The 11,244-nt window shown below is 40.5% G+C and overlaps 3 protein-coding genes across 6 annotated transcripts; 2 read left to right on the top strand and 1 right to left on the bottom strand.

Moving 5' to 3' along the window:
• The first annotated feature begins 421 nt into the window (after window positions 1-421).
• Window positions 422-4,812, top strand: LOC111802645 (transcription factor bHLH49-like). 2 transcript variants are annotated; one of them, XM_023687080.1, is made up of 9 exons: window positions 422-667; window positions 950-1,872; window positions 1,982-2,200; window positions 2,276-2,341; window positions 2,422-2,490; window positions 3,605-3,676; window positions 3,750-3,950; window positions 4,028-4,115; window positions 4,206-4,812. In XM_023687080.1, exons 2-9 carry the CDS (start codon window positions 1,090-1,092, stop codon window positions 4,244-4,246), a joined length of 1,539 nt encoding a protein of 512 aa, XP_023542848.1. In that variant the 5' UTR covers window positions 422-667; window positions 950-1,089; the 3' UTR covers window positions 4,247-4,812. The 2 variants fall into 2 exon arrangements, with proteins under 2 accessions (XP_023542848.1, XP_023542849.1); XM_023687081.1 differs by having other exon boundaries at window positions 422-685.
• Window positions 4,813-5,663: 851 nt separating this feature from the next.
• LOC111802644 (putative pentatricopeptide repeat-containing protein At1g68930) lies at window positions 5,664-10,190 on the top strand. 3 transcript variants are annotated; one of them, XR_002816277.1, is made up of 3 exons: window positions 5,664-5,780; window positions 5,863-8,605; window positions 10,121-10,190. XR_002816277.1 is itself a non-coding variant. In XM_023687079.1 (2 exons), the coding sequence occupies exon 2, from the start codon at window positions 5,900-5,902 to the stop codon at window positions 8,129-8,131; it is 2,232 nt and encodes a 743-aa protein (XP_023542847.1). In that variant the 5' UTR covers window positions 5,664-5,780; window positions 5,892-5,899; the 3' UTR covers window positions 8,132-8,832. The 3 variants fall into 3 exon arrangements, 2 of the variants coding, with proteins under 2 accessions (XP_023542847.1, XP_023542846.1); XM_023687079.1 differs by lacking the exon at window positions 10,121-10,190 and having other exon boundaries at window positions 5,892-8,832; XM_023687078.1 differs by lacking the exon at window positions 10,121-10,190 and having other exon boundaries at window positions 5,863-8,832.
• Window positions 8,946-11,198, bottom strand: LOC111802646. Its single transcript, XM_023687082.1, has 6 exons — window positions 11,074-11,198; window positions 10,750-10,931; window positions 9,973-10,559; window positions 9,665-9,773; window positions 9,278-9,598; window positions 8,946-9,198 (listed from the first exon to the last, which is right to left on the bottom strand). The coding sequence occupies exons 2-6, from the start codon at window positions 10,900-10,902 to the stop codon at window positions 9,154-9,156; spliced, it is 1,215 nt and encodes a 404-aa protein (XP_023542850.1). The 5' UTR covers window positions 10,903-10,931; window positions 11,074-11,198; the 3' UTR covers window positions 8,946-9,153.
• Window positions 11,199-11,244: the final 46 nt, after the last annotated feature.

The raw sequence follows: 11,244 nt of genomic DNA, 5'->3' as shown, positions 1-11,244 counted from the left end.
ATTTTTGTGAGATCTCGTTTATGATTTGAACCGTGAGGAGATGTTTTTGATGACCCATTTGTGATTTTAGCTTTGGAATGCTTAAAGTTTCAAACTTTAATTATTGGATTCTCATTGAGCTTCACACATTTAGGTTATGTCAGTAAAGTGATAATATAGATAACAAAATATTTAACCCTTGGGTGTCTTTTTATGATAGGATAGCAAAAGGGTTTGTGATTCAATGAAAGTTGGAGGCTGAAAGTTAAGAGATTTATAACTTTTTTGATAAAGGGAGGTGAAAATTTGAGATGAATTCAGATTCAAAACATGAGAAAAACAATATTATTTTATTCATATAATGGTTTTGGTGCGCAGCTGCAGCAGCAGCAGCCGTGGTTTAATGATCAAGAGCGCTCATTTTCATGCAAGTCTTGTTATAAATGCACAAAGCTTTACCATTGTGGCTTCCCTTTCACCCATTTCTTTGAATATATTTACACACTCCCTCTCTCTCTGTTGCTATAAAATCTTCCTTTTTCTGTGTGAGCATCTCTGTGAGGCGCGACAGAAGCAGGGGCTGAGAGGCTCTGAGCTGAAAACTGAAAAGGGGGTTCGAACATAAAGGCGAAATTCAATGGAGTTTATTTGAAGAACAGTTTGAATGAGCTATGGAGTACTGAAAATGGTACATTATCTGAAATGGGTATCTTTCTTTTGCTCCTTTTGGTGCCGTTTTCCTTTGCTTCTTCTGCTCACTCACTGACTTAGGGCTTTGAACGTCTATTTATTGTGCTGAAATCAATGCCCTCTTCTTTGTTTTTATCAGTTGACTGCTCTTCTGCTTCTCTTTGAACTGTCGTTTTTAGCTTCTCTTGCCTTTTGGGGGCTTGGGAAATGGTAGCTTCATAAATAATGTCTTCGTTGCTTCATTTTTATGCTCCCTTCTGGGTTTGTTTTGTTCTTTCAGTCTCAAGCTTCACATTCTTCCACCACCGTCTCTGATTTCTTGAATTGGGTGCGTTTGTTTAAGGCTATTTCTTGTCAAAACCCCATAGATTCTGCTTGGTGTGAGTAGCAATTGTAAAGGTTTGGTGGCTTATACGTCTAATGGATATTGGCGGCGGAGATGAATTTAGAGTAGTAAGTAGCCCACAGGATTGTATGTCTTTGGATATGGCTGGTTGTTCTTCTTCCACTGCTCATGTGGTTGAGTCATTTAGCTCTACCATTTGGGAACAAGCAGCTAATTCTCAAAACTTGGGACTCCTCGAAGAACATAACATATGTAGAACTTCAAACGACATAGCAATTAACAAGACCATTGGCTGTCCTGTTCCTTTGAGCAGTGACAATGACAAAACACTTGATATCAGCTGGAGCTTGTCCAATAATATGTTGAAAGGGGGAGGTTACCTTAATGCAATCCCGCCGAGCTTATCTCAACTTCCAGCTGATTCTTCGTTTATTGAGCGTGCAGCCAGGTTCTCCTGGTTTAGTGGTGGAAATTTTGGTGATGTTATTGGCCATTTTGATATTCCTGAGCCTATGGACGTTTTTTCTAGAGGTATGGGAGTAGTAATGCCTGAGAGACAGGAGGATGTTCCTAGACGAAACGGGTTAGGTTCGGTATCTCGAGCTGGAGGACGATTCCAAGGAAATACGGTTAATAGTGAAGCTTCCAAGCCTGTTTCTTTGCATAATGCAGCACATGGAAGCCTTTTGAAATTGGACGATTGTTGTAAACATGCTGTTGATGGTTCTGCTAATGAATCTGATGAAGCTGAGGTTAGCGGTGGCGATGGTTCGGGTGAGCCATGCACGTTAGAGGTTGCAGGTAAGGAAGTTTCTGCTAAGGGCCTCGCTGCAAAGAAAAGGAAAAGGAGTGGACAGGTACTAATTAATGGTTCTTGTTCTTTTTCGCCCGTTCGTGTTGGTGAGGAGAGTTTATCGATAATTAGCTCGTTAGTTTTGAATCTTTGCTGTCCTTTATTTTGAGTAGAAGGCTGAACTTGATCAAGTCAATGGACCTCTGCAACAAACTAAGGATAATACTGAATCTCAGCTAAAGGGAGATCAAAACCCGAGCTCGACCGCAAACAAGGGTACAGTAAAGCACGGTAAACAGGCGTCTCAACCTTTAGATCCACCAAAGGAAGAGTATATTCATGTTCGAGCTCGAAGAGGCCAGGCGACAAACAGCCATAGTCTTGCAGAAAGGGTAATTTATATTGCATTTACTCTTCCAAAGCATATTAGAGTAACTTTTCTATGCTGACTTTGAGTTCTAATACAGGCAAGGAGGGAGAAAATCAGTGAGAGGATGAAATTTCTTCAAGAACTAGTGCCTGGTTGCAGCAAGGTTTGATGGTTAAATTTGTACGTTAGACAGTCGAATCACATCGATATCTATGTTCACACGATTAAAGTATTCTTTTTCAGGTGACTGGGAAGGCAGTGATGCTCGATGAGATCATTAACTATGTTCAGTCTCTGCAACGACAAGTTGAGGTACGAAAATCCGTTTATATGCTTCACAGCTTTAGTATATTCTCGAGATAGATATCTTTTCTGTTGGTCTTTATGAGATTTCTCTGAACCTTGAGGAAGTTGGTAACATATACTTCTTCTGAGATCCCACATCGGTTGGAGAGAGGAACGAAGCATACCTTATAAGGGTGTGGAAACCTCTCCCTAATAGACGCGTTTTAAAACCGTGAGGCTGACGGCGATATGTAGCGGGTCAAAATGGAAAATATCTGTTAGCGGTGGGCTTGGGCTGTTACAAATGGTATCAGAGCCAGTCATTGAGCGGTGTGCCAGCGAGAACGCTGGGCCCCAAGGAGGGTGGATTGTAAGATCCCACATCGGTTGGAGAGGGGAACAAAGAATACCTTATAAGGGTACGGAAACCTCTCCCTAACAGACACGTTTTAAAACTGTGAGACTGACGGTGATATGTAACATATACTTCTTCTAAGATCCCACATCGGTTGGAGAGAGGAACAAAGCATCCCAAGGTGTGGAAACCTCTCCCTAATAGACATGTTTTAAAATCGTGAGGCTGACGGCGATACGTAGCGGGTCAAAACGGACAATATCTGTTAGTGGTGGGCATGGGCTGTTACAAATGGTATCAGAGCCAGTCACCGAGCGGTGTGCCAGCGAGGACGCTGGGCCCTCAAAGAGGGTGGATTGTAAGATCCCACATCGGTTGGAGAGGGGAACGAAGCATACCTTATAAGGGTGTGGAAACCTCTCCCCAATATACGCATTTTAAAACCGTGAGGCTGACGGTGATACGTAGCGGGTCAAAACGGACAATATCTGTTAGCGGTGGACTTGGGCGGTTACAAATGGTATTAGAGCCAGTCACCGAGCGGTGTGCCAGTGAGGATGCTGGGCCCTCAAAGAGGGTGGATTGTGAGATCCCACATCGGATGGAGAAGGGAACGAGCATACCTTATAAGGGTGTGAAAACCTTTCTCTAATAGACGCGTTTTAAAACCATGAAGCTGACGGCGATACGTAATGAGTCAAAGCGGACAATATCTGTTAGCGGCAAGCTTGAGCTGTTACACTTCTGATCTCGAAATCTTTGTTTAAACATCCATGGCATTTGCAGTTTTTATCAATGAAACTCGCTACCGTCAATCCAAGGTTGGATATTAACATCGATGAACTTCTAGAGAAAGATGTAAGTGCGAGTTCGAGTTCGTAAGGAAATCAGATCACGAATGTTCTGGCTCTAACACATAATTTTCTCTTAGATTCTTCAATCTCGAGCTGGTCCCTCGTCGACATTGGGATTTTCTTCACATATGCCCGTTGCTTGTCCCCCGCCTCATGTCTCTCATCGTGGACTTATCCCAGTCAGTTTCCCTGCCATAGCGAGCTCGGAGACGTTAAGAAGAAGCACAATAAGTTCCCAGATGATGCCGAGGTCCGGGGTATTTAAGGAGCCGACTCAGGTAGCACCTTAATTACCTTAATGAATGAAAATTTTATGCATGTTTATCAATAAATGTATAAAAAGTTGTGTCTACAGATCAAGAACATGTGGGATGGTGAACTCCATAACATTGTGCAGATGAGCTTTGGGATGTCCACTGCCCCTAATGGTTTAGCAGCTGAAGGTACAACAATCGCTACTCCTTACGATATCGACATCGAAAACGCTATCATAAAGTCCTTGAACTGAGACATAAATTGGTCTGTTCTTGCAGGATCTGATTCACCAGGCAATACAAAAGTTGAACAACACTGAAATGTCTTTTTAAATGCCATGAACCATTTCTGCTTCATGTACAGGTGCATTACTATTAGTACTATACGAGATACTTCGCCACGAACTATTTCTACTTCGTGGTAGTGCGAAACATACCATTACCGTACTTGAAGCTGTGATACTCGAGCTGGTAACCGAGGCAGAACATCAGCTCCCGAGTCCCGACAATCGCCAAGAACTCAATGACCTGATAGAGAAGCAGTTTATGTTCTTGTTGGTTCGGATTCTAGGCGAGTGCTTGCCTTGGTCAATGTATAGAGGCCGATGTCTGGAAACCGAGGAACAGCTGATAAACACAGCTGATAGTGTCTGAGCTGAAGTGGGTTGGGTGTAATTTTTACAATTCTGTAGAGGGAACAACTTGTTTAGTGTTAAAGGATTTGAGTTTTGAAGTTGAGATCAACGAAATGTCTGTATCTTAGTAAAGAACTTGATGGGTTTGTTATTACTGCTTTTCTTCTGCATCAAGCATGAAAGAATCTTTGGCTTTCATGGTGGATAGTCGTTCGGTCCGTTGCTTGAATGAAGACACTCGATTGACCCGACTTTCTCAAATGCCCACCGTTGGCCTTGATCCTTTCTGGGTTTGGATTTTGTGCTTCGTTTCCGTGCTTCTTTCTGTGTCCTGATGTCATTTACTGTCATGTCTTCAATTTGTTCTGGTTCGATGTAACCTTCCAAAACCATGTCTTGTACGTGGTCGTAGATTCGAATCTTTCACTCGTGAGGATTGTTGTTATCATGCTTAAGTCGATAACGATATAAAAGATGTTGTGAATAGAGGAAGTCGATAATGATATAAAAGAATCTTTGGCTTTCATGGTGGATGGAGGAAGTCGTTCGGTCCGTTGCTTGAATGAAGACACCCGATTGGCCCAACTCTCCCAAATGCCCACCGTCTGCCATGATTCTTTCTGGGTTTGGATTTTGCGCATCATTTCTGTGATTCTTTTTGTGTCCTGATGTCATTTATTGTCATGTCTTAGATATGTTCTGGTTTGGTATAACCCTCCAAAACTATGACCTATATGTGGTCGTAGATTCAAGTCTTTCACTCGTAATGATTTTTGTTATCATGCTTAAGTCGATAACCATATAAAAGATGGTGTGAAGTGAGTTAGGACACGAAAATATTTTATAGATTAAAATATCATTTTGGTCTCTGTACTTTCAAATATCTAAATTTAGTTAATCTACTTGATGTAGATGTGGTCGGTTTTGAATTAATTTTTATCAAAATTGGTAAAATATTAATAATAAATTTTGTTTAAAAAAAAAAANTTTTTTTTAAAAAAAAAAAAAAAAAAAACTCAAAATGTTAATATATTTTTAGCGGGAAGGTTAACAAAGGTTGCATTATTTATTTGAAGAAATGATTAAATCTGGGTCCGAGACATGGGCGTTCGAAGTAGCGCGCATTGGATCAATGGACTTGGACTGGGCTTGGTGCCGGATCTTGCGAGCGGAAAAATGAGTTTGGAGCGCTAATGGTCGACAGTCCAAAGGAATTCGGGTAATTCTTCTTCGGATTAGTACCTTTTGCTTTTGATTGTTGGAGAACTGTTAATCTAATCGCAACGCTCTTTCCCGCCAAGTTCTTTTCTTTTTTGGGGGGTTTTTTTAGAAGGGAATATGTCCTGTTCATCAAATCACTACGCTGCTGTGCTTAAGTTTTGCTGCGAAGCTCGGAATCAGGCTCATGTTAAGAAGCTTCACTGCCGCATCATCAGGACTGTACCTAATCCAGAAACCTTTCTGTTTAATAATCTCGTCAATACCTACGGGAAACTTGGCAACTTGAAGAATGCACGGAATGTGTTCGATCAAATTCCTCACCCAAACCTTTTTTCATGGAACACGCTGCTTTCGGCGTACTCAAAATTGGGTCACCTCCACGAGATGCAAGAGGTCTTCAATCGCATGCCGACGCATGATGTGGTCTCTTGGAACTCGCTTCTCTCGGGGTATGCGGGTAGTAATTTTGTTTCCGAATCGGTTAGAGTTTATAACATGATGTTAGAGGAAGGGTCGGTGAACTTGAATAGGATTACATTCTCTACTATGCTAATACTCTCGTCTAATCGAGGATTTGTTGAATTGGGTCGGCAGATTCATGGGCAAATTTTTAAATTTGGTTATCAATCGTATCAGTTTGTTGGCAGTCCTTTGGTAGATATGTACTCGAAAACGGGATGCATCAATGATGCAAAACGGATTTTTGAAGAGATGCCTGAGAAGAATACAGTTGTGTACAATACTATGATCACTGGTCTTTTGCGGTGTGGATTTATCATCGAAGCTGATCAATTGTTTCACAAAATGCCAGAAAAAGATTCTATTTCATGGACAACAATCATAACTGGACTAACCCAAAATGGTTTGTTCAAAGAAGCAATCCACAAGTTTGGAGAAATGAGAACAGAAGGTTTGGGCATGGATCAGTTCACTTTTGGGAGTGTGTTGACTGCTTGTGGCGGTGTTCTGGCACTAGGTGAAGGTAAGCAAATTCACGCCTATATTATTAGGACTGATTATCAAGATAACATCTTCGTAGGAAGTGCTCTAGTTGATATGTATTGCAAGTGTCGGAATGTAAAATATGCGGAAGCAGTGTTTAGAAAAATGAGGCACAAGAATGTAATATCATGGACAGCAATGCTGGTTGGTTATGGCCAGAATGGTTACAGTGAAGAAGCTGTTAGGATTTTTCGTGATATGCAGAGAAATGATATTCATCCTGATGATTTTACACTAGGGAGTGTAATTAGCTCATGTGCAAACCTCGCAAGCCTAGAAGAGGGAGCCCAGTTTCATGCCCAAGCTTTAGCTACTGGTTTAATTGGTTTTCTTACGGTTTCAAATGCTTTTGTCACTCTATATGGTAAATGTGGAAGCATAAAATATGCCCACCAGTTGTTTCATGAAATGAAAATCAGGGATGAAGTTTCTTGGACAGCTTTAATCTCAGGTTATGCACAATTTGGAAAAGCCAATGAAACAATATCTTTGTTCGAAACAATGTTGGCCCATGGTTTGGTACCTGATGGAATTACTTTCATTGGAGTTCTATCAGCTTGTAGTAGAGCAGGTTTAGTGGAGAAAGGTTATCATTATTTTGAATGTATGGTAAAAGAACATGGAATTACGCCAATCCCTGATCACTATACATGCATGATTGATCTTCTTAGCCGAGCTGGGAGATTAGAAGAAGCAAAAAACTTTATTAATCAGATGCCTTTCAGTCCTGATGCTATCGGTTGGGCAACATTGCTGAGTTCTTGTAGACTTAATGGGAATTTGGAAATTGGAAAATGGGCTGCTGAGTCTCTTTATGAACTAGAGCCACAGAACCCTGCTAGCTATGTTTTATTATCAAGCATTTATGCTGCAAAAGGAAAATGGGATGATGTAGCAAAATTGAGGAAAGGAATGAGAGAAAAGGGCGTAAAAAAGGAACCAGGATACAGTTGGATCAAATATAAAAACAAAGTGCATATTTTCTCCGCAGATGACAGGTCGAGTCCATTTTCAGATCAGATATATGCCAAGTTGGAAAGTTTGTACCAAAAAATGATTGATGAAGGGTATGTGCCCAATATGAGTTTTGTTCTCCATGATGTTGAGAAGTCGGAGAAGATTAATATGCTTAATCATCATAGTGAAAAACTTGCTATTGCCTTTGGTTTGATATTTATACCTGATGGCCTTCAAATACGAGTTGTAAAAAATCTCAGGGTCTGTGGAGATTGCCACAATGCCACGAAGTACATTTCTAAGATCACCCAGAGAGAGATACTTGTAAGGGATGCAGTCCGTTTCCATTTGTTCAAGGATGGAGTGTGTTCATGTGGGGATTTCTGGTAGCTTTTTTTCTAATCTAAAACCTCACTCGAAGATGTTGAAACCTCAGAATTGTTATGCAAGTAACAAACTCAGTTTTATGCGAGTGTGAGACCTACCATCCATCTCGAATGTGTAGAATTGTTGTGCCATATTTTATGTTATGAGCCATGAGTTTCACGCCGTTCAGTAAATCTGGAAGTGGTATTGAAATGAATTCATCTGATAAATATTGGAAATACTTCTAGCTCGTGTAAAATCTGATGGTTGCTTTAAATGATGGAGGCCAAGTGCTCTATTTCGGCTGCAAGCCTGCATGTAGGATGGCGACACAACTATTTGATCTGTGTTTCTTAAGTGGTTTTGACACCTTTTCTGCCGATTGATTCCCATGAGGAAATGGGTTTGGAACAGGCCATTCTTTGCTGCATCTCCACAGAAGATTATTTACAATAATTCAGGAAACAACTTCCCTCACTTTTCACTCTTGTTCTCAAGGTAATATTTAATGAAGTTATATTTTTCTCAAACATCATTTTTCCTTCGTTAAAGGTCGAATATGATTGATGCACAATTGTTTGGAATTGTGATATTCTTCCCAATTGATATTTTGTTTCTTAGACACTTGTAGCTTCTTAGTGGGTTATTGTCTTGTTGTATTGTACCTTTCCTTTACTCATAAGTTTTTTTCTTCAATAAAGACGCTTTTATCCGTTCCTCCATTACTGAAGGTTTTAGAATAATGCATAGCAGTATGTTGCAAAGTATTCCTGGGTTCCCCTGTTAATTATCAGAGCAGAAATTGCTTTCAAACTAAACCCGGTAGGTACACATGAAGTTGTCAAATGATAAGAACAAGCATAGCAATCATTAAAGCTCTTCTGTACAACACAGCCAGGCCAGATAAATTAATTAAAGCACATCTGAGAAAAAGGAACGATGAAAGATGGCAACATTTCTTATATGTTGTTGAAAGTATCAACTGCGAACCATATAGAAACTCCAGATGAGAATTTGTAGTACACTAGGGATAAACTTCGGTTATCTTATTGGGATGTTTCGATGGATGACCCTGGAACTTGTGATTGGCTCTGTATCATGTGAAAGAATAGGTGATTACAATATGATCTTAATACTGGATAGAAGGTTAGAGACAGCAGCAAGAGTTACCTGTAATTTTGTACAGATGTTAATTACTTCAGAAAGAGGTGCCCAGTCCCCAAAGTTCCGCTCAATAAACTGGTAAGCAATACCACTCTTCGCTGTGCCAAGAATGAACAGACCACCCTTAATTTCTCCTTCTCCGTTGAAGTTTTGCTTCACTCCCATAGCTTTTGCACGCTTATAATTTGCTATGGCTCGAGGGTTGAAAAGAAATCCAGATAGGAATTTGTCCTTCATTAATTTGCCACCACCTAGGGCTTTGAAGAATCCTCTACCATGGTCAAAGATTACAGTGCCTCCCCAGTACCTGGGCCAGAAGTCCTTCACCTGCATCACCACAATTTCAGCCAAACAGATTTGATGGGTAGAAGGAGCTTGAAGTTTTATGAATACCTCCGATTCTATGTGTTCGTGAATTACAGCAAATAGTTGAAATCCCAGTGCATCAAATACCGGTTTTCTGGTATATAGCTGGTGAGCTTCTGCTCTGCACATGATGCACCTGTTTTCAAACTCAGAGATTTAAGTTATCACTTTCCCTCTAGATGGCTCAAACACCATTAACAATATAGAAAGGTGACACAAAACACATCTACAGGAGCTAGGGAGTCTCTTTTCGTTTGTGCCTTTTAAGTTTATGTGTCAAAAGCTAGTGGTCTGCAACTTAAAGTCAGGTCTAGAAGAAACATGTTTAAACTTACCCAGGACGTCTAATACAGAGGATTATGGCAGGCTTATTCTGCCATAGTGCTGAAGCTTTCATTGGGGGAGTCTTAGTTTTCACCAAACGCTCCATTCCAATCTTATACTCGGGAGTTAATTTCTGAATGGAGATGTTTTCAATGGCAGAATAAGGAGCAACTTTGTCAACAATAGGAGGAGGTTGCACACAAGCGCAGGCCCTATGGCCGGCTGGTTCTGCTGCAACAATCCCCTTGAATACATATCCTTCTTCAATCTTGAAATCGCTCAGAGCTTCCTCAACTTTTCTGTCCTGAAATGTTCGGCTTCTCATACTCTGCATCCGCTTTGAGCTGTTAGACTGATAAGTCCTTTTGATGCTGGTAGATGGAGAAGGTGCATCAGACTTTTTGGTCAAGGGATCCGCACATGAACTGTTTCTGTCCTTGAAACGTGCTATGTGGCCTCTCTTCATATGGAATTGAGCTGTTAAATCTTCAACGCTCAAGCTTAGAAGTTCGGGCAAACACTTCCCTGAGGACTCTAGCCTGTCCCCATACTGCATCAGAGATCTGTCATGCAGGTAAGTTCTGATCTCCACTGCTTCCTGTCATAACAAAATGAAGGGCCTATGAATTGTTCAAAAGGCTTTTGATAAGCTATGCAAATTCATTACTTATATGAAATATATGCATGTTTCTACTTACAGAAATCAAGACAGACATAGACATCTGAAATTGCTTATATTGTTGGAGTGTGTTTCTGTATTAGAACAAGAAAAAGTACTGATTACCAACCTTTTGTTGTTGTGTCATCTTTATGGCATCCATATCCTCAGAATTCATAACCTTCAAGGTTGGTACATCATCCCAGCCTTCTTCCAGCAAAGTTGGAAGCAGATCCTTGAGAACCCCATTCCCCACAAAATCCTCCACAGAGAAAGAAGCCATTTTCTTCAGAGGAAGATTAATGATTCCAGCTGCTAGACACTCCCAGGATATAAATATTGTTAGTCTTACAAACTTATCCTAGTAGACTGTTTTGCCTTTGTAAGCAACAAGATCGACATGGGAATTTGACTTTATATAGAGGAGAGTTCATAATGTGAACAAAGAACTCACCTGGATATCGAGAAAAGATCAATTTTGAGAGTTATTCAACTTTGAACAGTTCTACTTTAGGTGGGTTTTCTTTTTCACCACCCTGTCTTATCTAGAGACAAGGAACAAAATAGTGTGGTGCATTTGATTTCGTCAATATCAAAGGGTTTTTTTTAGAACTGTTCTTGATGC

The sequence above is a fragment of the Cucurbita pepo genome, chromosome LG09 (genome assembly GCF_002806865.2).
Source record: "Cucurbita pepo subsp. pepo cultivar mu-cu-16 chromosome LG09, ASM280686v2, whole genome shotgun sequence".
NCBI lineage: Eukaryota > Viridiplantae > Streptophyta > Magnoliopsida > Cucurbitales > Cucurbitaceae > Cucurbita > Cucurbita pepo.
Note: the sequence above shows the minus strand (reverse complement) of the source record. Positions and strands in the feature narration are given on the sequence as shown.